The sequence below is a fragment of the Nipponia nippon genome, unplaced genomic scaffold, assembly GCF_047370975.1.
Source record: "Nipponia nippon isolate SJK-2023a ecotype South Korea unplaced genomic scaffold, ASM4737097v1 scaffold_13, whole genome shotgun sequence".
Taxonomy (NCBI): domain Eukaryota; kingdom Metazoa; phylum Chordata; class Aves; order Pelecaniformes; family Threskiornithidae; genus Nipponia; species Nipponia nippon.
Window position 1 is genome coordinate 1,413,163 of NW_028262324.1, and position 20,307 is coordinate 1,433,469.

The 20,307-nt window shown below is 61.3% G+C and overlaps 2 protein-coding genes across 6 annotated transcripts in view; one reads left to right on the forward strand and one right to left on the reverse strand.

Moving 5' to 3' along the window:
• Positions 1 to 379: 379 nt before the first annotated feature.
• On the forward strand, positions 380 to 16,363 carry KCNS1 (potassium voltage-gated channel modifier subfamily S member 1). Of its 3 annotated transcripts, XM_087749417.1 has the most exons (3): positions 380 to 1,270; positions 6,657 to 7,649; positions 13,689 to 16,363. In XM_087749417.1, exons 2-3 carry the CDS (start codon positions 6,684 to 6,686, stop codon positions 14,142 to 14,144), a joined length of 1,422 nt encoding a protein of 473 aa, XP_087605543.1. In that variant the 5' UTR covers positions 380 to 1,270; positions 6,657 to 6,683; the 3' UTR covers positions 14,145 to 16,363. The 3 variants fall into 3 exon arrangements, with proteins under 3 accessions (XP_087605543.1, XP_009471579.1, XP_087605544.1); XM_009473304.2 differs by lacking the exon at positions 380 to 1,270 and having other exon boundaries at positions 6,449 to 7,649; XM_087749418.1 differs by lacking the exons at positions 380 to 1,270; positions 13,689 to 16,363 and adding an exon at positions 9,227 to 9,460 and having other exon boundaries at positions 6,545 to 7,649.
• STK4 (serine/threonine kinase 4) overlaps positions 5,470 to 20,307 on the reverse strand; it is a 64,178-nt gene continuing 49,340 nt past the window's right edge. Inside the window, exons 11-12 of one of the 3 annotated variants that reach the window (XR_015702866.1) lie at positions 9,407 to 12,308; positions 5,470 to 5,871 (exon numbers count right to left, since the gene is read on the reverse strand). Coding sequence is in view for 2 of the 3 variants with exons in the window: in XM_087749410.1 (XP_087605536.1) it covers positions 5,800 to 5,871; positions 12,234 to 12,308 (147 nt within the window). In the remaining variant the exon portion in view is untranslated. Of the gene's footprint in view, positions 5,872 to 9,406; positions 12,309 to 18,363; positions 19,141 to 20,307 lie in introns of those variants that run through there. The other 2 variants (XM_087749410.1, XM_087749416.1) reach the window with 2 other exon arrangements.

Genomic DNA, 20,307 nt, shown 5'->3' on the forward strand with positions numbered 1-20,307 from the left:
CGGTCACGGGATGTCAGTGACAGACAGAGAAAGCCCCGTGCGGGAGCCAGCCCTCCTCCCAGCCCGCGGGCTGCACCCTGCCAGGGCTCAGCACCCGCGGCGAGCCGGGCTGAAGGCATCTGCTGCAAATGCCCGGAGCAGACAAAGCTGGGCATCTTTATCTTGCAGCTTCCAGGGATGCTCAGCCATCCCTAATTGCCATAAAAATAAATGCTTTTCGCTTCATGTCATAGAACAGAGGAATTTCCCTGAGGTTTTTTTTTTTTCCCTCGGTTTGGTTTTTTTCTTCTCTGAGGCCTCCCTGAAAGGCGTCCCTCCCCCCTCCCTCCGCTGCCTCCTTCCCATGTAAACAAGCACACGGCGCACACAGTCTGACACACCACACGCATGGGAACCCGCTGCCGGCCCTGGCGCGGGGCCGGGGCTGGCAGCACAGGCGGCCGCGGGAGGCGGGCGAGCGGGCAGGGGGAAGGATGCTCGCCACCAAACAGAGCTCTCCCCCGGCCATGTGCGAGCCTGGAGGAGGGTGAGCACCCGCAGGCTCCAGCCCCTGGAGCTGGAACCAGCAAGCCGAGGGACCCGATGCAAGGGTGGTGTGAAGTCTCGCCCTGTGTGAGCCGCCTGTCTGACACAGCTGCTCTGTGCCGGCTGCCGGAGCAATGAGGCATCGCTGCGCGGGCATGCAGCCCCAGCCGTCACCCCAGGAAGGTTTCCCATCCTCTTTTTCCCATCTCTCTGCTCTGGCAGCTGGCTTCTGCGGGAGTTGGTGTTCTCGCAGCGCTCCCCGGGCTGTGCGGGGATGGCCCCGGGTGGCAGCGGCAGCTCGCTGACCTGAAGCGCGTGCCATGCCTGGGACTCTCTGCCTTCGCCCACTTCCCGACGAGCCTTTAAGGAGACGGTAGGAAGCTCAGCGAGCCAGGGGGGCTCTTCCCCGGGGGGCTGCCCTGGTGCCCCACGCACCCCCTGCCCCAAGGAGGAAGATGGAGCTGGAACGCGTGGAGGGCGACTGCGAGGGCGGAGGCGCGTCACCTGCCCGGCGCAGGGCGGCACCGCTGCTGGGGTCCTGCTCGACCTGAACGCCCGCAGCACAGGGCAGCACGCTGCACCCCGCGGAGCTCCGGGAGCTCAGCCCCGCCAAGGGCAGCGCTCGCCACTTGGGCGGCTTCGCAAGGAGCTGGGGTAGGCCAGGGCGGGACGAGGCCCGTACCCCAGCGCGGCTCCCACCAGCCGTCCCGCGGGCTCTCCCGGCTGCTAAGGGCGCTTCCAGCAGGTAAGGCCAGCGGGGCAGGCGTACCCAGGTTTCCCATCCCGCTGCCAGCCGCGGCTCGGGGCTTCCTTCGCAAGGGAAACCGCCAGCCGCTTTTGCCAAAATCGGGTCTCCCGTCTTGTGGTCCCGGTGGGCTTCCCCGGGACCGGGGTGGGCATCCCCCGCCCTCTCCCCTGCAGAGCTCGGGGCCGCCCCAGAGGCCCCGGGGGACCGCGCTGCTCCGGAGCAGCAGCAGAGGCAGCCGGGCACCGGGCACCGGGCACCGGCCTCGCCTCCCCGCTCGCAGCCCGCGGCTCGGGGCGGGCGGGCCGGGGGGCGGCACCCCGGGAGGGGCGGCGGGCGGGACCCCCCGGGCCCGCGGAGCTTCTGCCGCCGGCGCCGGCCCCGCAGGGCTCCGCGGCTCCGCGCCGGGCGCGCACGCTGCGGCGGGGGCGGCGCCGAGGCAGGTGAGCGGCGGCGCGGGGCCGGGCTCCGGCGCCCGGGGGTCTGCGGGCACCGGCAGCGCGGGGACCGGGGCACCGGCACCCCGGGGCTCTGCAGGCACCGGCATCCCGGGGCGGGGCGGGGACCCGGGGCACCGGCAGCGCGGGGGGCGGCAGGCACCGGCATCCCGGGGAACTGCGGGCACCGGCATCCCGGGGCGCGGCGAGGAGCGTGAGACCGGCAAGGCAGGGAACAGCAGGGAGCGGGGCACCGGCATCCCGGGAACCCCGGGTCCCGGCATCCCCGGGCATTGCAGGGCTCAGCACCCCGGGGCGCGGCGGGCACCCGGGGCACCGGCATCCCGGGCTGAGAGGGCACCCGGAGCAGCGGCATGGGGGGGTGAGCAGGGTCGGGGGCAGCGGCACCCCGGGATGAGCGGGGAAGCGAGGCGCCGACAGCCCGGGATGAGCAGGGAGCCGCCGTGCCAGCAGCCACATCCCGGGCTGCTGCTGGGAGCCGGGGCGGCTGCAGGGGAGCCCCCCTCCCCGAAACCTCCCCCCCTCCGGGGGCTGCATCTCCCTCTCCCCGGAGAGCAGGGCAGGGCGCGGGGGTCCCCTCCGGGGAGCTGTGCACCCACTGCCCGGGACCTGGGAGCGGGGGTGGCCCGGGGCAGGGCAGCCCGAGCTGCCGGGGATCCCCCCCCTGCGCCCCGAGGCGGGCGGGGAGCCCCCCCAGCTGCATCCCCAGCCCTGGCCGCTCCGGCGGCCTCAGCGCACAGCGGCAGCTCAGGCTCTGCCCGCAGGGAGCAGGCGGCGGGGGGAATCCCCCTTCCACACTCCCCTGCCCGCCTGGCAGGGCCCCCGCCAGAGGAGGGGCTCGGTCCTGAGCGTCTTCAGGCCGATGGGGACAGGGATGCTCAGCCATGGGGACAGGGCACAGCCATGGGGACAGGGCTCAGCGATGGGGACAGGGATGCTCAGCGATGGGGACAGGGCTCAGCCATGGGGACAGGGACGCTCAGCCATGGGGACAGGGCTCAGCGATGGGAACAGGGCTCAGCCATGGGGACAGGGACGCTCAGCGATGGGGACAGGGACGCTCAGCGATGGGGACAGGGCTCAGCCATGGGGACAGGGGTCTGCAGGGGCACTTTTAGATGAGCAGAAAGCAGGCGTCTCCCCCAGCCCCCGGCTGATGGGGACACCATCCCGCAGGGGCCGGGAGCTCAGCCAGCCCCGCTCCCCCCCAGGCACCCAGCGGGGACCCCCAGCCCCCCCAGCCCCATGGACATCCCACCCAGGGCTGCTCCAGCCCTTTGCAGCCACCGGCCCTGCACACCCGGGAGGCGCAGGCTGGCGAGCCCGGGGTGACAGGGCGGTGAGGGCTACAGGCACAGGATGAGGGTTTCCTCCTTCTCTACGCACTTCCAATGGCTCCTTTGAGACCAGGCACACGACTCCCCGCCGGGAAGCCTCGCTGAGCTGTAAGTACAGGGCTTTTTATTTGGACCATGAATCTAAATCCGCTGTACCTGGTTGGAAAAGCCCCTGTGTGCAATGCTCCCTGCGCTTGCTGCATCCTCACTCGAATGTCTGTTAGCGTCCTCCTTCCCACTCCCTTGGGTCCCTTCTGCCAGTTAGAATAAATACACATAACTTCCATTTGAAAGCCTTTAAGAAAAAAATATGTTGTCAAGGGAAAATCTTCTAGCATTTCTTACAGATATGCTTGATCTGTTTTTATATTGTACTGTCATAAATGCATATATCAGAGATTTTTTTTCTCCGCAAGATACATATTCATTCGAATGCCCAACACCCAGCTCGCACTGGGCTTGTGTAATTCTGATGGTTGTTCCTTAAAATAGCTTACAATATATTTCAAAATTTCCCAGAAAGAGACTGGCTTTATCTGTTCTATTTTACCAATCATTTATGGAAATCTTGCTTTAACTGAAGGAAAATTTTGCAAATTCACCTTATTCCAGACAGACACATTTGTATTATCTGTCCACTGTGCTTTAAAATAAAAACCCACCCGACCTTCCTAGCGAGAGCCGCTGTCTCCCAGCAGACACCCCTGCAAATGCGAGAGGGGCGCAAGCTTTGATCACCCGACAGGGGAGATCGCGCCAGGCCTTAGTTCAGACCTCACTTTTGTTCTAAAGCTGAGCTTAGCTAGTCGTGAAACGAGTAGGCAAAAGAATTATAAAACTATTAATTGCTGCTTTAGATTCCCCGATGAAAGCTGTATGTGGGCAGAAATAATTTGCTCTCTTCAGAAGCGAACATCAGACAGGAGCATCTCAGCCGGCTGCGACCCGGCTCCCTGCGAGGGAGGGAGGGAGGGAGGGATTTCCCTGGGGTACGAAGGCTTGCGGGGTCCTGACACCCACTTTTTTTTTGAGCTGGGAGAGAGGTGGGAGCCGGCTCCCTCCTGGCCCCGAGGGCTGGGCGCCCAGTGCCGCCCAGCCGTGCGCTGGGGCTGGTCCTGCTGCGCTGGAGCGTGGCTCTGGGCTTGCCCCGCCGCCCCAGCACAGCCCCCGGTGGCCACCCGGGCTGCCCCGTGCCCCAGCCCAGCCCCAGAACCACCTTCCCTTTGGTTTGGGTGACATTTGGCCTGGTCTGGAGCGGCTGCTGGGCAGGGCGGGTGCGGGGAGAGGCTGCCGTGGGGTGGGGGATACGCTGGAGCCCACGGACCCACCCCCACGGCCCCGGCTGTGTTTGTAGCCTGGAGGCATGAGCATCCTTCTGGAAGGAACCTGGATTAGTCATCCCCACCCCACAGATGGGCCGTGTGATGTCTTCCCTGGAAAAGCTAATCTGGCACAGAAATTCCAATTTATCCCTGAAAAGGAGTTTTTACACCCCTTTTTCTCCCTTGCTTTTGTCTTAAGCATTAAACAAGTTGATCCTGCTTTTCTTCTCCTCCCCTCTGAAAGGCAAGACAATGAGTCCATTAAGCTCTGAGGCTTATCGCAAGCCGGTTGCCTCCTCCAGACATGGTGTAATGGGAACCGCTGGCTTGGCGGTGCAAAGCCTGTGTCTTTAAGGAGCCCTGGCTCTGAGCTGCAGCGGAGTTAGCAGATGCCTTTGCCAGGCTATTTCGCACAAATCTGGCAGTTGCTGCACCCATAGCCCTGCTCAGCTTAAAAACCCACCTCTGGGGTTTATTTCTAACTGCTATTCCACTACCTGTTCCTCTCCAGCGCTGCTCTGACCCCCAGATTTAGATGTGAGCGTGTTCCCCAGGTCCCTCCCGGCCTGCCAAACCTTTTACGCCGCATTTCTCAGGCACTGGGAAAGGCGCAGAGCCCTTCCCCTGCTTCTGCGTTGGCCCCGCAAACCCCGTGAGGCGTCCGGGGAGCACCGCAGGGCTGGGGCGCGAGGGGGCTGCGGGGAACCACGATTCCCTTGGGCGGGGGGGACCCGCCTCGTGTCACCGACCTGGCCTTGGCCCTCGGGGGCTGCCGTCGGACCCGGCTGTCCTGGGCGGGGGCCGGTGGCACCTCAGCATCGCCGCGGGGCTGCTGCAGCCTTTTCCCTCGTCTCCCACCGCCTGTTTGCGGCCTCCGCACCACCTGAAAGTTCGAAAACTTCAGTGGGCGGCACAAGGCAGAGAAGGCGAGGGGTTTTTCGGATGAGCAGCTGGCTGGTTAAAACCAGGGAGGGAAGCCTTTGAGATGGGAGATGGGCTACTCTGCAGGTCACCAGTGCCTCAGTGACCGCGGCGGCTGCAGAAGTCGCGTCGGTACCAGCAGCGCCCCTGGAAGTGTGAGCAGAGCTCAGGAGCAAGTCACGCCCGATAGCGGGATTTTTCCAAAATCGCCGATGCGGGGGGGAAAATGTAATTCCTCGACCGAGAGCGCGAACGCGGTGTCCCTCCCGAGGACACCCAGCGCGCCCGTGCCAGGAGCGGGGGCACCGCCTGGGCACGGGGCTGCTCCGCACGTCCCCGGCGTTTTGATGACGAAGGTAGGTGGAGAAGTCTGATTTCAAGGTGACACAGGAAGATCACAAAGCTTCTCGCTTGCCTTTTTATTCTAAGCTTCTCGTCAAGATGGGGGAGCGCGTTTGAAGGGGTGGGAATGCTTCTCTCTGTTAGATGCTTTAAGTGCCTCTCATTAGAAAACGGAAGTTCTGCTGAACGGAAAACCCCAGCTCCCCGAAACTTCTAAAATCCTGAAAGACAAGAGAAATCAAAACTTTGATTTTTATTTCCCTCCCAACATACAGGTTTTTAATTCAGAGTCATCAACGATTCTGAATCATGTTTGTGTTATGCTTCAACATTATAAAAATAATATTTTACATGACAGAACACACAAGAGGAAACAAAGCAGGCAGATGAATTGTTTTGACACTTCTTCCACTGAAATTCTCCCTAAAACCGGCACCTTCTGTGAAAACACTTTGATTTTGGCAAAACTGCCTCTGCTGCTGGGAAGATCGCACCTTCGAAGGACTTTGTGGCCAGGGCTAATGAGCAACGCCGGTAGCTGGGCTACAGAGCTCTTGGGCAGAATCACTGCGGCCCTGATTTCATGAGCACGGGGCAGCGCGAGATCTGGTTTTTCCACAGGGGAGGCTCTTTGGGGCATAAATCTTCCCTTCAGCGACTAATTACCTGTTTGAACAAGGAAAGCCCCGTGGATGAGGTGCCGGAGGTGCAGTAACCTGCCTTCCTTAGGCCATTAGCAAGGGGAGAAACTTTAAGAGGTTAAAAAAAAAGGCAAGGAAAAGTTCGACCTGGAAAAATAATTGGCTTTTTTCCCCCTCCCCTTCCATACCACCAAAGAACAACTGCCCAAAGCTGTTTCTCTCCCCTCCCTTCTCCTTGATCCTCACTTTTCAAGGTGCAAACACCCCTCCTCACTCCTCAGGGTGCTTCTGGCCCTCTCCCCCAGGAGCACCCGGAGCGGGGGGAGCCCTGCGTCCCCTCCAGCCCCGCTGTGTCTCGCCCGCAGGTGGAACCAGCCTCCGTTCTGCTGATCATGGTCAACAAGACCTTAAATTACTGGGGTCCCGGTTTTGAGGAGGACGTTATCAACATCAACGTGGGGGGTCTGAGGAGGCGGCTCAGCTCCAGCGCCCTCTCCAAGTTCCCCGACACCCGCCTGGGACGCCTGCTCTCCTGCGACTCAGAGGAGTCCATCCTGCAGCTCTGCGATGACTACGACGTGAGCGCCAGGGAGTTCTACTTCGACCGAAACCCCGGCTTCTTCCTCTACGTGCTCCACTTCTACCAGACGGGGAAGCTGCACGTCATGGAGGAGCTGTGCGTCTTCTCCTTCTGCCAGGAGATCGAGTACTGGGGCATCAATGAGTTCTTCCTGGACTCCTGCTGCAGCTACCGCTACCACGAGCGCAAGCTGGAGAGCCGGCACCACAACTGGGACGAGGAGAGTGAGGTCAGCAGCGTGGACACGTCCCCCGATGAGATCTCCGACATCAACCACGACCTGCTGCGCTACAGCACGCTGCGCTGCGGCAACGTGCGCAAACGCCTCTGGCTCACCATGGAGAACCCCGGCTACTCCATCCCCAGCAAACTCTTCAGCTTCGTGTCCATCAGCGTGGTGCTGGTTTCCATAGCCACCATGTGCATCCACAGCATGCCCGAGTACCAGGAGGTGGATGAGAACGGCAACATGCTCGATGAACCTGTCCTGCACAAGCTGGAGTATTTCTGCATCTCCTGGTTCACCTTCGAAGTGTCTTCCCGCCTCCTGCTCTCCCCCAACCCCAGGAAGTTCTTCAAGCACCCGCTGAACCTGATTGACATTGTCTCGGTGCTGCCCTTCTACTTCACCCTCTTAGTGGACGTGACCGTGGGCAGTGACTCGGAGCTGGGCAACCTGGGCAAGGTCGTGCAGGTGTTTCGGCTCATGAGGATATTCCGGGTGCTGAAGCTGGCTCGGCACTCCACCGGACTGAGGTCGCTGGGGGCCACCTTGAAGGTAAACTGGCTATCTCCTTATCTACTCCTAGGGTCTGTGGGTAAGAAGGAGAGCTCTGGTATGGCTGGGGTATGTGGACATTCCTGTTCCCAGTGAGCTGCCAGCTCTGGGTAGCGGCTGGCGAGCACGCTTGGGGTGGTGGGCTGGGCTGTTGGTCTGTGTGTCTGCTCAAGCAACCGAGTGCGAGGAGCACTGCGAGGAGCGCTGCGTGCACCCTCTTTGTACGCACGCTCGGAGCAAACAGCAATTCACCCCATTGCTTGCAGACTTTGCTTCGCGCAGAATTGGTGCTTCCAGGGACCCAGCCACCCCTTCCCCGCCATGGTGTGCGAGCCCCATTGCATGGTGTTGGAACGGACTCAGCCGTGCACGGGTGGATGGTGATGACCCACCTCTGGGGTCAGCGCCGAGCCAGGCTGTGAGCGGCCTGCTGAGCAGGGACCGGGCCAGCCAGCAGCTGCTGGGGCAACCAGCACCAGCGTGTGCGGCTCAGAGCTGCTCCTATCCCCAGTCTGGGAGGACGGGGAACCTCCTAAGGGCAGGCTGCCAGCTGGCCGGAGGCCAGTGTCCAGCCCTTGGTGTCTGCCCATCTAGGGAGAGATGGAGATCCTGGTCCAGCTGAGCTGATGCTTGGATGCTCCAGGGTATGATGAGGTCGGGACTGGCACATGGTCAACCATGGGTGGTGCAGAGCAGCAATAGAAGAGCAGAAGATTAGCTGCAGGGCCTGGGACAACCAGCCCAAGGCAGGGTGCGTGTCCCCAGCAGAGCCCGTCTGCCAGCAGCTGCCCCTCGGGGTGCTGGAGTGGCTCAGAGAAAGCAGGACACGCGGGGCTGGGGGAGGCTGGCCCCAGGACCGTGCGGTCCTCAGGAGGGAGAGCTGGATGAGGAGATGCTGAGAGGGTGAAGGAGCAGGGTCCAGGCGCGCTGGGAGGTGGCACCCCTGCAGGTCTGGGGGGATGAGTGCCTCCTCTCACGCCCCTCATCCCCATGGCATGCCCCAAGGCTGCATCTCTCCAGCCCCCTCTGCAGCACCCCCAGCCTCCTTAGACAGACCAAGATCAGCTGTGGCAAGAGTCCAAGCACGAAGCTATCATGAAATCCTCACCAGCCTGGCACTGCGGCCCAGACCTCCATCGCTGCAGCTCGGCTGCGCAGCACGGACCAGCCACGGTGCCCTGTGCAGCTCTCAGCTCTCCCCCGCCGGCCCTCCCTCCTCCGTCCCCCCCGTGCCGAGGGCCACGTGCCCGAATCTGGGGAGGGTGAAACCGTCCCCTTGCCTCCTGCGCTTACGCAGAAAATCCAGCCTGATGCAGAGGCCGATTAAACTCAGCCTTTAATTGTCTCCAATTCTTGGTGACCACATCAAGAGAAATCCTCAAGCCTGCCAAGGTGCAGAGCGACACACGCTCCCGACGCCCCACCACACACGGGGCTTGTGCTGGGCGCAGGGAGGGGGTCACCGGGGCGAACATCTCCTCGTGGGACCACCTCGGGTCCCCACATTTAACCTAGAAGACTGGTGTTCATGCACTGCTCACGAAATGTCCCTGTACTTTTTCCTCCTTCAAACAAAGGCTGTGCCAAACAAACGGCCAAGGAAAGCAATCTTCGTAACAGAGCTTGAAACTGAACCGAAGGGATGCTCTCCTCCCACCCGGCGCCTGGCAGGGGCCAGAGCCGCAGCTCCTGGAGCTGCTCCCACCATGGCAGGGATGAAGCGGGCACAGCCGCGGTTGGGACACCCCGTTTCTCACCGCTGCAGCCGTGGCAGGGCCGGCATGGGATGGCCTGGTGTCAGCAGGACTTGACTGCCAGCGTTGGACCCATTCCCGTGGGTGAGCCATGGAGAAAAGCAACCCTCGAGCGTGGCTGGGGATGAGGATGGGCAGTAGGAAAGGTCTTCTGCCAACTTCTTGCTGTGAAGCAGGACTGGCCCGGCCCAGCCCAGCACTAATCCTGCAAATCCCACAGAACGTCAGAAAAAATGGGGGGAAAAATTCCTGGCATCCTCAAAGCCTGCTGAAAATGGGCTCCGTGGAGGATTATTGGAAATGAAGCTGCCTGAAGTCCTACCTGCATCATACTTCTGAACGCTCACCTTGAAAGAGCAATTAGCAAGTGACAGACCCCTGTAACACTGCTTGCAGAATTTAAATAAAATCGTACACGTGGGAAGGGCTCCCTGAACCCTTTCTGTGCTCCATTTAAGCGTGAACACCACATTGCAGCAGAGCAGGGACTGGTGGGCTCATCTGCGTGCTATTAAGCAGCAGACGAGATCCGGGCAGCCGGCAGCGTCCCGGCTCCGGCCTCTGCCGCGCCGCTGATTCACCCAGTGACGTACGGGAAAGTGCCGCTTCCCAGGGACTCCGGAGCCAGCTGTAAACGGGGCTGAGCGAAGACAGAAGTCTGACGCAGCAGCTTGGCATTGTGATTTACTGGGCGCATAAATTACAACGTCTTGTTAATCATAATTTACTTCCTATTGCAAGAGCATAAAGCAGCAGCCGAGGAGTGAAGCTGTTAACAGCCAGGAAGCGGAGCGATGGCTCTGGCAAGCTGAGTAATCATTCCCCTGCCACAAAAGTGCTAGCAGAAGGGTTTCTGTCATTTGTGCATCATAAACTCTGAACCAGCTTCAGATTGCTTGGGGCCTGATCCAGGGTCTATTTAATTTGAAGAGAGGCTTCCCACACGCCTCTGCTCTTCCTCCCTGCCGTGCACGACATCCATTACCGCTGCTGCCGCCTCCCGGGTGCGGGTTTGGTGCCTGTCTCCCACTGGCAGTCAATAGGTGCACGGCGCTGAGCAATTCAGGCGTCCGCAGGGATCCGCCGGAGTTGCTGTCTGTCCCCTCGGGGGCCTAAATACACCAACAGCTTGGAAGAGCCGGAGCTGCACGTCCCCGGGCAGCAGATGCTGTCGCTACCACGGGCCGTCTCCGCGCTCGGTCCCTGCGCTGGTGTCTCCAGCCAGGCTCAAACTGGGCTCTTCCACTTCATGCGTCTTCTGCGGTACTGGAGGAAAGCTATGTGTTCAGCCGGGGAAGGAGCCCGGGGCAGGCAGACCTGCAGGGGCAGGAGCCCAGCAAGGCTGCTGTGGGGTGGTTCTTTCCCTGGAGCCTTTTATCCCCCAGCATCGCCTCCCCCAGGGCTGGCTGCTTGCTCAGCCCGCAGCCCACCCGAACCCCAGCTGCGGCTGCCTGCTCCCGGATCAATGAGCAAACCACACGTTTTGAGGATAAATGGCTGCAAATAGGTGGCAACCAGTACCTGAGGATCAGCTGGGAGCCTCCCCTGTGCCGCAAGCCCTGACCCTGCTTGTAAATTAAAGCAGCAGGAGCTATCGAGCTGCCTGACTTCCCCCTCGTCTTCACCCTCCAACACATCCCAGGGCCATAACTGATACTCTTTAAAAATGTATAAGGTTATTCGGCTCTGCTGCTCCCCAGCTGGGACGTGCAGACGTGCTGTTAAGCTCCAGCCAGGAGCAAGCCTTTCACAGCCAAGCGATGCACCCTCGAAACTCGGGGGCTCTGAGCTGTCTGTCCTTCCCCAGGAGCTCCCTCAGAGCTGCTACAGGGCATCTGCAGCCACAGGCGACGGCAGAGGAGGATTATTTCCCCTCGGTATTACTGGCATTAGCTGAGCAGCTTTTGCCAGCAGTCTAAGCAAAGTCTTCTCGCTCCCTGCCATGAATCCACCTCCTTTATGTCTCGTCTTGACCGCGGACGCTCTTTTCCCACATCTTCTGCTGTTTGCTTTGCTCAAATGTTGTTTCATTCAGTCATTATGTGGTCTCCAATAAAGCATTCTCTGGCTCTTAGGAGACTGGGAAAAAAAACCCGCAATCAGAGCTCTGCTTCCCTTTCCCCAAAAGACGAAGAGCAAGCTGGCGGATCAGCGGGCAGAAACATCCAAGAAATTCGCTTCTGACAATCAAAAAGCGAGTGGACTCGCCATGCTGTGAGGACGGCGGAGGCCTTGGCACTGGCGGGTGCTTAGCCTGGCCCTGCCAGAAAATGGGGGCTCGGTGTCCCCTCCCGGTCTGTGAGGCTTTAAGAGCTCGGGGTCCCCGTCCCCGCTGCGCGCAGGGCTCTCGGTGACGCCTTGCCGGCTGCAGGGCAGGGGCGGGAGCTGGGCACTGGGTCTGGCCCAGGTGCCAGCGCTGGCCCGTGGCAGTTTGCCTGGTCCCAGCTTGTCCTCTGGCAGTCCCCTTCCTGGCATCGCATGCTGCCTCGTCCCCAAACTGCCCGCTGCCTTTCCCCACCCCAAGTTTTTGGCACAGGTTTATATTTTGCTCAAAAATTAAGAATATCCAGAGAAAGACGGGCAACAAAAATGTTTTAGTTTGAAACCAGAGAAATGATGGCTTCTTCAAGGAGCATTGCGCGCCGCTGCCGTCAGTCTGCCCCCCTGGGTCCCGCGTGCCCACCTGGGAGGTTGGGGGTCCCACGGCCCCGCTCCCGCCGGGGCTCCCAGACCCCTCGGGGTGGGGCTCGGCGAGCCGGGGCCGCAGAACCCCGTGGCGGTGGGTGCTGAGGCCAGCCCACGCTGACTGTGGCTGGATCCCCGGACTGACCTGATGACCAGGGCCGCTTGGGTTCGTGTCAGCCCAGAGCTTCACTTTGAGTCTCCCGTAGAGAAGCGGCAAAACCTGAAGGGAAATGTAATTCTCTTAGAAACGGTAGTTTCTGCAAGAAATCTCTCCCCCAGAACCAGCCCCTCTGCCCTTGGGCTGTCTGGCCGACACCGCCGGAGACCTCGCCGGGCTCCTCGGGTGCTGCGCGGGTGCCCGCACCGACCCCTAACCCGTCACCCAGCCCTGGGGCTGGGGTGCTGAGCCAGGAGAAATTTGCTGCTGGGCTGGCGCCCCCCAAGTCGGATCAGCTGCAGTTTTGCCTCCAGTAGCCATGAAAGCTCATTTCATTTGGTGGCTGGAGGGGCAGAGGGCGGCTGGCTGCCTCCACCCAGGTTTCTTTCTGCAACAAGGCCGTGCAGAGACCCCCGCCGCTGCAGCTGGCTCCTGCACCCATGGGTGCTGGGAGGGATGGGAGGCTGACCCTGCTGTGGGGTGCTGCGGGGCCACTGGCGCTGCTGCCCAGACCGGCTGAGCAAGAGAGCAGCAGCGGCCGCGCCGCAGCGAGCCCAGCCAGCGGCTGTCTTGCGTTGCGTTAGGATTGATGGTGTCCCGTAGCCAGCTTAGACCCAGGTTAAAGCCATCTGGAACCTCAGGGTTCAGGTGTCCCCAGGAATGGGACCACAGGGGACAGAAACCGGAGCAGGGAGTAGTTTCTGCCTCCCCTGGAGCTGTGTCCCATGGGTGCAATACCCCTCCCCGGCGTGTAAGAGCAAAAACCTCCTGAACTCTGCTCGCTGGAGCACCCGATCCCTCCTACCCAGGTGCGTAACGAAGGGTCGAACGGCCCCCGGTGGTGTTGGGGTATAGGAGGGAGCAGGCGAGTCCCTGGGGCTCTGGCTGTGGGGTCGCCCGGCTGCCGGGGAGCTCGGGGTGAAGAGCGGGAGCTGAGCCCGCGGCGGAGGCGCGCGTCCCCCCTGCGAGCACATCGCCGGCGTCTCAGGAAAATACAAATCACTTCGCTTAGAGGCTGCCTGTTAGGTGGTGTCTGGGGACCTGCCAAAAGGAAAGCGTGTCTGAATATTGTTAGCCGAGATCAGGTCGGAGCGAGTGCTGCAGGCAGGGGAGCAGCCTCTGCCTGGCTGGGAAGCACCGGTCCCCTTTCCCCCCGGCACGGCCTCCCCCTCGCAGGCTGGTGGAGGGCAGAGGGGTGGCTGTGGGTGCCAGGGCTGAATTCCCGGCTGCTCCGGGTGCGGGTCACCCACGCATCCCCAACCTGTCTCAGTCCGACCCCGCAGTGGGACATCCCATGGCAGAGATGGACAGAGGCACCGAGACCTCCGACGGAGGCGAGCGGGGAGCCTGCGTGCAGGGCTGTGTCTGCGCTGCAGGATCCCAGTGTCCTGGCCATGACTGGTGCGATGGCCCCGTTGACCACCGCTCTGCTTTGCCTTCCAGCACAGCTACCGGGAGGTGGGGATCCTGCTGCTCTACCTGGCCGTGGGCGTCTCTGTCTTCTCCGGCGTGGCCTACACCGCTGAGAAGGAGGAAGACGTTGGCTTTGACACCATCCCGGCGTGCTGGTGGTGGGGCACGGTCAGCATGACCACTGTGGGCTACGGCGACGTGGTGCCTGTCACTGTGGCGGGCAAGCTGGCTGCCTCGGGCTGCATCCTGGGGGGCATCCTGGTCGTGGCGCTGCCCATCACCATCATCTTCAACAAGTTCTCCCACTTCTACCGCAAGCAGAAGGCGCTGGAGGCGGCCGTGAGGAACAGCGGCAAGAAAGACCCCGAGGACATGGAGAGCATCTCCAGCCGCGACCGAGACTCAGAGGCTCTGAGCGAGACCTCCCTGGGCAGAGGCAGCCCTGATCGCCGCGGTCTGACCCCCGGCGCCCACCCCGCACCCTGACCCCACCGAGCCACGGCACCAGGGCGTGCGCAGGACCCGCTTGCTCACCACGAGCACAACGTGGCTGTTGCACCGGGACACGGCGGAGGAGCCAGGCTCTCCCCGTCTCGCACCGCGCCTGGCATTGCCCCTGCCCTGCGAAGGACAGGAGGGCTTGGAGGAGATGCCCAGCGGGTGCCGGCTGCTTCCAGCCCCCGGGACGCCGCAGCCGGGTCCTCCTGGCCGTGCCTCAGCCTTCACCCAGCGACAGCCCTGCTCCCCTGTGGCTGCAAACAGAGGCCGCGGTGCTGGACGTACCCCTGCCAGAAAGGGAGTGAGAAAAAAAGAAATACAGGTGACCCACGAGCAGGCACTGCCCCGGCTTCGTGAAGGGGGATTTTCCTCTGCCCTGAGGTTTCGTGTTGTCCAGGGTGAGGTTAAATAGCTGGAGGGGGAGGCAGCCCCCGACCAGGCTGGCTGCCCTTGCAGGTCCTGTGCCAGGTTGGCATCAACTCCAGCCCCAGCCTCATCCTACCCCCAGCTGGAAACAGCCTGGAAAGGCTCAGCCACCCCGCCGGCCATGGGGGAAAGGGGGCTGGAAATGAGCCTGTGCAGGAGGAGATGCGGTGTCCAGCTCAGGGTGAGCCCCGCTGCCCCCAGCCCCTGCAGTGGGACCGACTGGGCCTCACCTTCCCTCCATTGCAGGGGGCTTTACTCGCTCTCCTGTGCTGCCACTGCCGGGGCCCCAGGGAGCTGGGGGCTGTGCCGGGAGAGCGGCGCAGCCGGGAGCGCTGTCGGTGCAGGGGGGACACCAGCCAGCGGTGGCCAGGCAGAAGGGCTGCTGCCCTCCATGGCAGGAGCGGTGGGAGGGGATCACGGCGGGGGAACCGAGGGGCCAAGCCGGTGGGGCTCTGCCCCCCAAGCCCTTCGCTCCATGGGGCTCCCATGCCAGGGGGCTTTTGTTTCGGAGGGGTGGCTGGTGGCACCCAGCCCCCGGGCAGAGAGGAGGCAGAGTCCCCGCAAAGGGCTGTTGGGAAGCAGACGTGGGGGGACGCTCCCGGGCACGGAGAAGCCGCCTCTGCCATTGCTGTGTGTTTGTGATCTCCACTGCAGGAGGAGCTGCCAGGGAGCCCAGGGGCTGCAGCAGCCTGTGATGGGGTGGAGATGACCAAAGCCAGCCGGGTTCGGTCCGTGCCCTGGTCCCCCTCGCCACAACGCCCAGCCCCGCTTCGCTCTGCTGCCCGGTCCCTCCCTGCCTCGGGGCCGGGCAGGGGCAGGAGCGCTGTAAGGAGGGGGTCACACCGCCCTGGGCATCACCTCTGTCCCCGCTGGGAGCCCAGCTCCTCGGGTGCCAAGGCACCCACCTTCAGCACCTGCCATGTCCGCCGGAGAGCCGGGGCAGAGGGGACCTCGCACTGCTCCCCGTCACCGTCACCGCAGCCTCTGGGCACCTCACAGCCGGGCAGGGAGGTCTGCCCGGAGCGCCGGGCCCCCTTCCCGCCCGGATCCCCCGCCCAGCTCAGCACACTCGGGGCTGCTCCCAGCACAGCATTAATTCCTTACGGAGTTTTTCCTTGACCCCCCGTTCTCTGTTTGGAAATTATGCAGCTCCTTTGTGCACAGAGGAGTACACCCAGCAACGCCTGTTCCCAGCAGGAGGAATGCGCACCCTGCGATCACCTCAAAAACACGTTGGTGGCTGCAGGGTGGCCCCGGGCACCTGGATCCTGGTGTTTGCCGCTGGTTGTCCCGGCTGGTTTGCGGCACAGCTGCAGTTGCCGGTGCTGGCTCTGTCTGTAGCAATCTGCTGATCGTGGGGAAGAAAAGACAAACCAACACCTGTACGGGTCCAGCCTTTCCGAACCCCAGCGGGACGCGGGGAGGGGTCCCCAGGGAGCACTGGTGTGGGATGGGAGGGTGCTCACGCTCCTGGTGTCATTGAGTCTTCCAGTATCGACGGTTTGTGGTCCGCTCTGCGCTCCTTCTCACCGCGAGCTGGGACCAGCGAGCTCCCTCGTCTGCTCCGACCAGCTCCCGCTGCACCGTTACTTGAATAAAGGAAGGTTTTTCCCCTTCTCTCCATAAATATTCCAGTAGCAAAATGTATTAAAATGTGAAGATGAAATTACATGTATTAATTGAAAAGCATTATGCAAATAATTAAAAGAGCATGTAAATTAATTTTCTATCTATGCATGGGATGCATACTGTATATTTTATTAAAGACTTAAGTGACCCGCTTCAGAGGCTGGTTTTCTGTTTCGCGTCAGCTCAGCGCGCCCGTGCTCGTGCAGCGCGTTGGCCGAGCTGGGGCCGGGTGAGCGGGTCCAGGCGGAGCAGGAGCGGCCCCCGCGGAGCAGGAGCGGCCTGGCTGCCCCCCAAGCGACCGCGGGTCCCCGGGAGCCAGCTCCGGCACCGCCTCGGCGCACAGCGGAGCTCCCGCCCCGACGGCCCCCGTGTCCCCCCTGCCCCGACGGCGGGTGGCAGCCGGTCCTGCCCGGGCCGCTGGCGTCGTCCTGGCTGGAGCGTTTTGGATAACCCATCTCCCAGGAGGCCCAACGAAGCGGGTGTCCCAGGGGTGCAAGGGAATGGCTCGGAGCTGGCGGGCTCTGGGAAGAGCCGCACAGGGAGCCAGGCATCGCGGCTGGGAAGCACGGAGCAACTTTCAGAAGGAGAGGATCGCAATTAACATTAAAAACGCAGGATGATTCCCAAAGCGAAGAGCTGGCCCCATCCAAGCGCGGTTCGTTCCTCCATCCCGTTCGTTACACGCCCACGAAATCCGGGAAGCAGGCGGGGAGGAGCAGAAATGTGCAGGAACGCACGCGCTGCGACGGCAGCGCCGAGGGACACGGGAGCTGAGCTGCCAGCGTGAGCAAACCCGGCGCTGGGAGCCGAGGAGCAGCAGCCGGACGTTATTTCCCCTAATAACCACTCTTGTTTTAAGAAAATAATTTCAACCCCAGGCTTGTGAGCCGTGTTTTGGACTAAAGGTAGAAAAGGTTCCATTTTAAAAGAAAGTCTAGTTTAGGCAGCAAGCGTTAATTGCTTGACTTGGTTCAACAATGTTTTAGGCACGCTTTTGCCAGCCGAAGGCTGGAGGACGCGTGTGCGCGTTCGCTCCCGGCTTCCCAGCCGTTCCGCTCGCGGCTGTGGCCGTTAGCGAGGGCAGGGGCTCAGCGCCTGGGGTGCGGAGGGGATACAGCACACCACAGCTCCGGAGACCCGGGAGGAGCCGGTCTGCCGCACCGGCGGCTGCGGCCATCCCCCCTTCATCCCCCCGGACAAGCTCAGGCTAGCTTGTGCAGGCCAGCAGCTCCTCAAACAGACTCACAGAATCTTTGAATCGTTTAGGTCGGAAAAGACCATCAAGTCCAACCGTTAACACCACGGCTGTGTTGAAATCCCACCTCCTGGTCCGGAGAACGTCCCCTCCTCGGCTTTGGCGGCCCCAGTCACATCCAGCTTCCGCTGCTTTCCTTGCTGCAGAGGCAGAGCTCAGACCAGCTTCCAGCGCCCAGCCATCGCTGCCCGTGACGGGGACGGCGGTCATCAGCAGATGAGAGCTATCGCTCCTTAAGCTACGCTATCACAGGCTGCCTCTGGCCACTGCTGCTTGTGGGCGTAGAGAAGCCCGGTAGCCCCTCGGGAGGTTTAGGAGAGCCCTAAGGACAGCACCCCGCAGCACCCCGCTGCCTGAGGAGACACCTTTGCACTTGCAGGGGGCTTTAAGCCCCCGAGCAGAGGCTGAGCGCACAAGGAGCAGCATCCCCAGCCAAGCTGAGCAAGCCCAGCACCGATTTTCTCTCCAGAGAGGAGATACCCCACCAGCGTGACTTCAAGGGGGGGTTGTTCTTTGGGAGCTGGCTCTCCTGTTTCAGGGAGTGTGGTTTGTGCTCTGATGCTGCTCGGGCTGTACTCGCCTTGATGCCGAAGGCAGCATAAAAGGCTGAGCTCGGTCCCGATGCTGGAAGCGGCCTCTGAGGCTGTGAAATGAGGCGGGAGCCTCCGGGCTGCCTGCTGGCTGCAGGAGGGCAGGACGCTGCTGCTCGCCCTGCGTCAAGTGCGTTCCTCCACTGGATGTGATCGCAGGGGAGGATTAAAAATAGAGTTTAATCTTTATTCCTTTGAGAGTTTTTCCATTAAAAAAAAAAAATAATCCATGCGCTGGGGGTTAAGAGCAAGGCAGGACCCTGCCGTGAGCCCCTCTGCGAACGGCGGCGGCCCTCGGAGAGGGGCTGGCGTGCGAGAGCTCCAGGCGCGGGTTTGGGAAAGCCACGGAAGATGCTTTCTTTTTTTAGCCTCCTGCTCTCTGTGGAGAGATGAGGATTCGTATGGCTATGAGTAACTGCACTAGGAAAATCCTCCCACTGCCGTGCAGGCAGATTGAGCGGAGCCCGAGGTCTGCGGAGCAGGGAAGAACTGGGGGCAGGGAGGTGCCCAGCACCAGGGCGGGTGATCACAGCCCCCGCTCGCGTTAGCAGGACACTTCTGTGCAGCGACGGGTTGCCAGGCCCGGTCTAACCTGCCATTTCTAAGCAAATAGGAAATTTGTGTTCTTTTGCTGATCCCTAATCAGTTTTCCTGAGAGCGACTGCGTTTTCCTTGCGTGCAGTGGGTAAATCAATTAAACCCTTTATCAGGTTATTGCTACAAAGGCTGCTCTCCACGCTCACAAAATGATTGATGAAAGAGCGACTCCTTTGCCTCCAGGGGATGGTGATTAAGGAGTGACCTTATTAAGCTATTTCACACAGCTGAGAATTAGCTCTGCTCAAAGAGACAGAGTAAACTTCATTACTTTTGTTTCAAACTTCTGTGCCGACTTTCAGATCCGTGATGACCCCGAGCGCGGTCCGTGCACTCAGCTGGTTGTTGGGGCACCGGGAGATTTCACAGGGCTTCATCTGCAGGAGGGAAGGCCCCTCGCTGGCAGCGTTCCCGGGATCTGTCCCGCTTGCAGGCTCCTACAGCCCTCCCGCTCTCAGTGCAGGGCGTCGAAAAGCAGAGCTCGCTGCTGGGGGATGTACACGTTAAATCAGTGTTGCTCATTCCTGTATTTGCTGAACTCCGTATGGAGACCAGCGAAGACAAACAGTGCTGTAATGCACTTCTTTTTTTACAAAATTATGCTAAAACTTCCTCCTTGTGGTGAGAAAGCCCCAAGGTCTGCAGATACTCATGGGTTTGCTTTAGCCTTTATCTGAACCACAGCTATTCACTTAGTTGTAGGAAACACATGAACTCGAGGCTTTCGTTCTAACCGCTCGAGATAGCTAATGAACAGCCTTGGAGGCATGGAATTACGTTAAGCAAATATGCCTAGACAGGGCACGTACTTTCAGGCACTAAAAAACGGGGGGCAGGCGTGCAGGGAAGCACAGCGCCAGCGAGGGTGCTCACGGCCAGCCTGGCGGCAGCAGCCGAGGGGGCAAAGCGCCCTGCGCCTCTGCTCATCCCCTCCGCGGCCAACGGGCGAGGGCCCGTGGCCAACGAGTGAGGGCCCGGGAGGCTCTCGGGGCTGAGGCGAAGCCGCCCGCGGCTCAGGCAGGTCTGCAAGAGTGGGCTCCACTGCCGCGACCACCCTGGAGGGGATTCAGGACTCCGGGCCCCCTCCACCTCCAGCGCCGTGTTGGTTTGAATAGCCACAGCCTGGGGGGGAGCAGAACAGACCGTGCTTTCCAGATGGAATTGAATTGTTTCAAAGTTTTTAAACAAGCTGGCTGTCTTCCTGGGCTCTTAAATTAAAGGGCAATTAAGTCACTTGCAGTCTGGAAAGAGCTGATGGGTGTTTCCTGGTCTGACTCTTTAAAATTCTGCCAGTGATTAATGCAATGAAAAATTGTCAACTCTCCAGTCAGGGCTGTCAGCCAGGACTCAACGCGTTCATCTGAAGCACGCGCTCGGACTCTTTTGGCCTGTGGACCTGAGGAAAGGGGACAAACGGCGGGTGTAGGAAAGAGTGGCCGGACAGAAGGGAGGGACACTGGCACAGCAACACCTGGACCTCGGCGCTGATGATAATTGTGGGAGGAGGAGAAAAACTGCTGGTGCTACCGGCTTCGTGGGGAGCTGACTTTTCCCCCGTGGGGGAGAAGAACCTGGCCAAACGTCGGCCCCAGCTCACGGCTACTTGTCAGCGTTGGTTTTGTTAGTTATAAGCGATTAATGTTTGTGCAGCAGG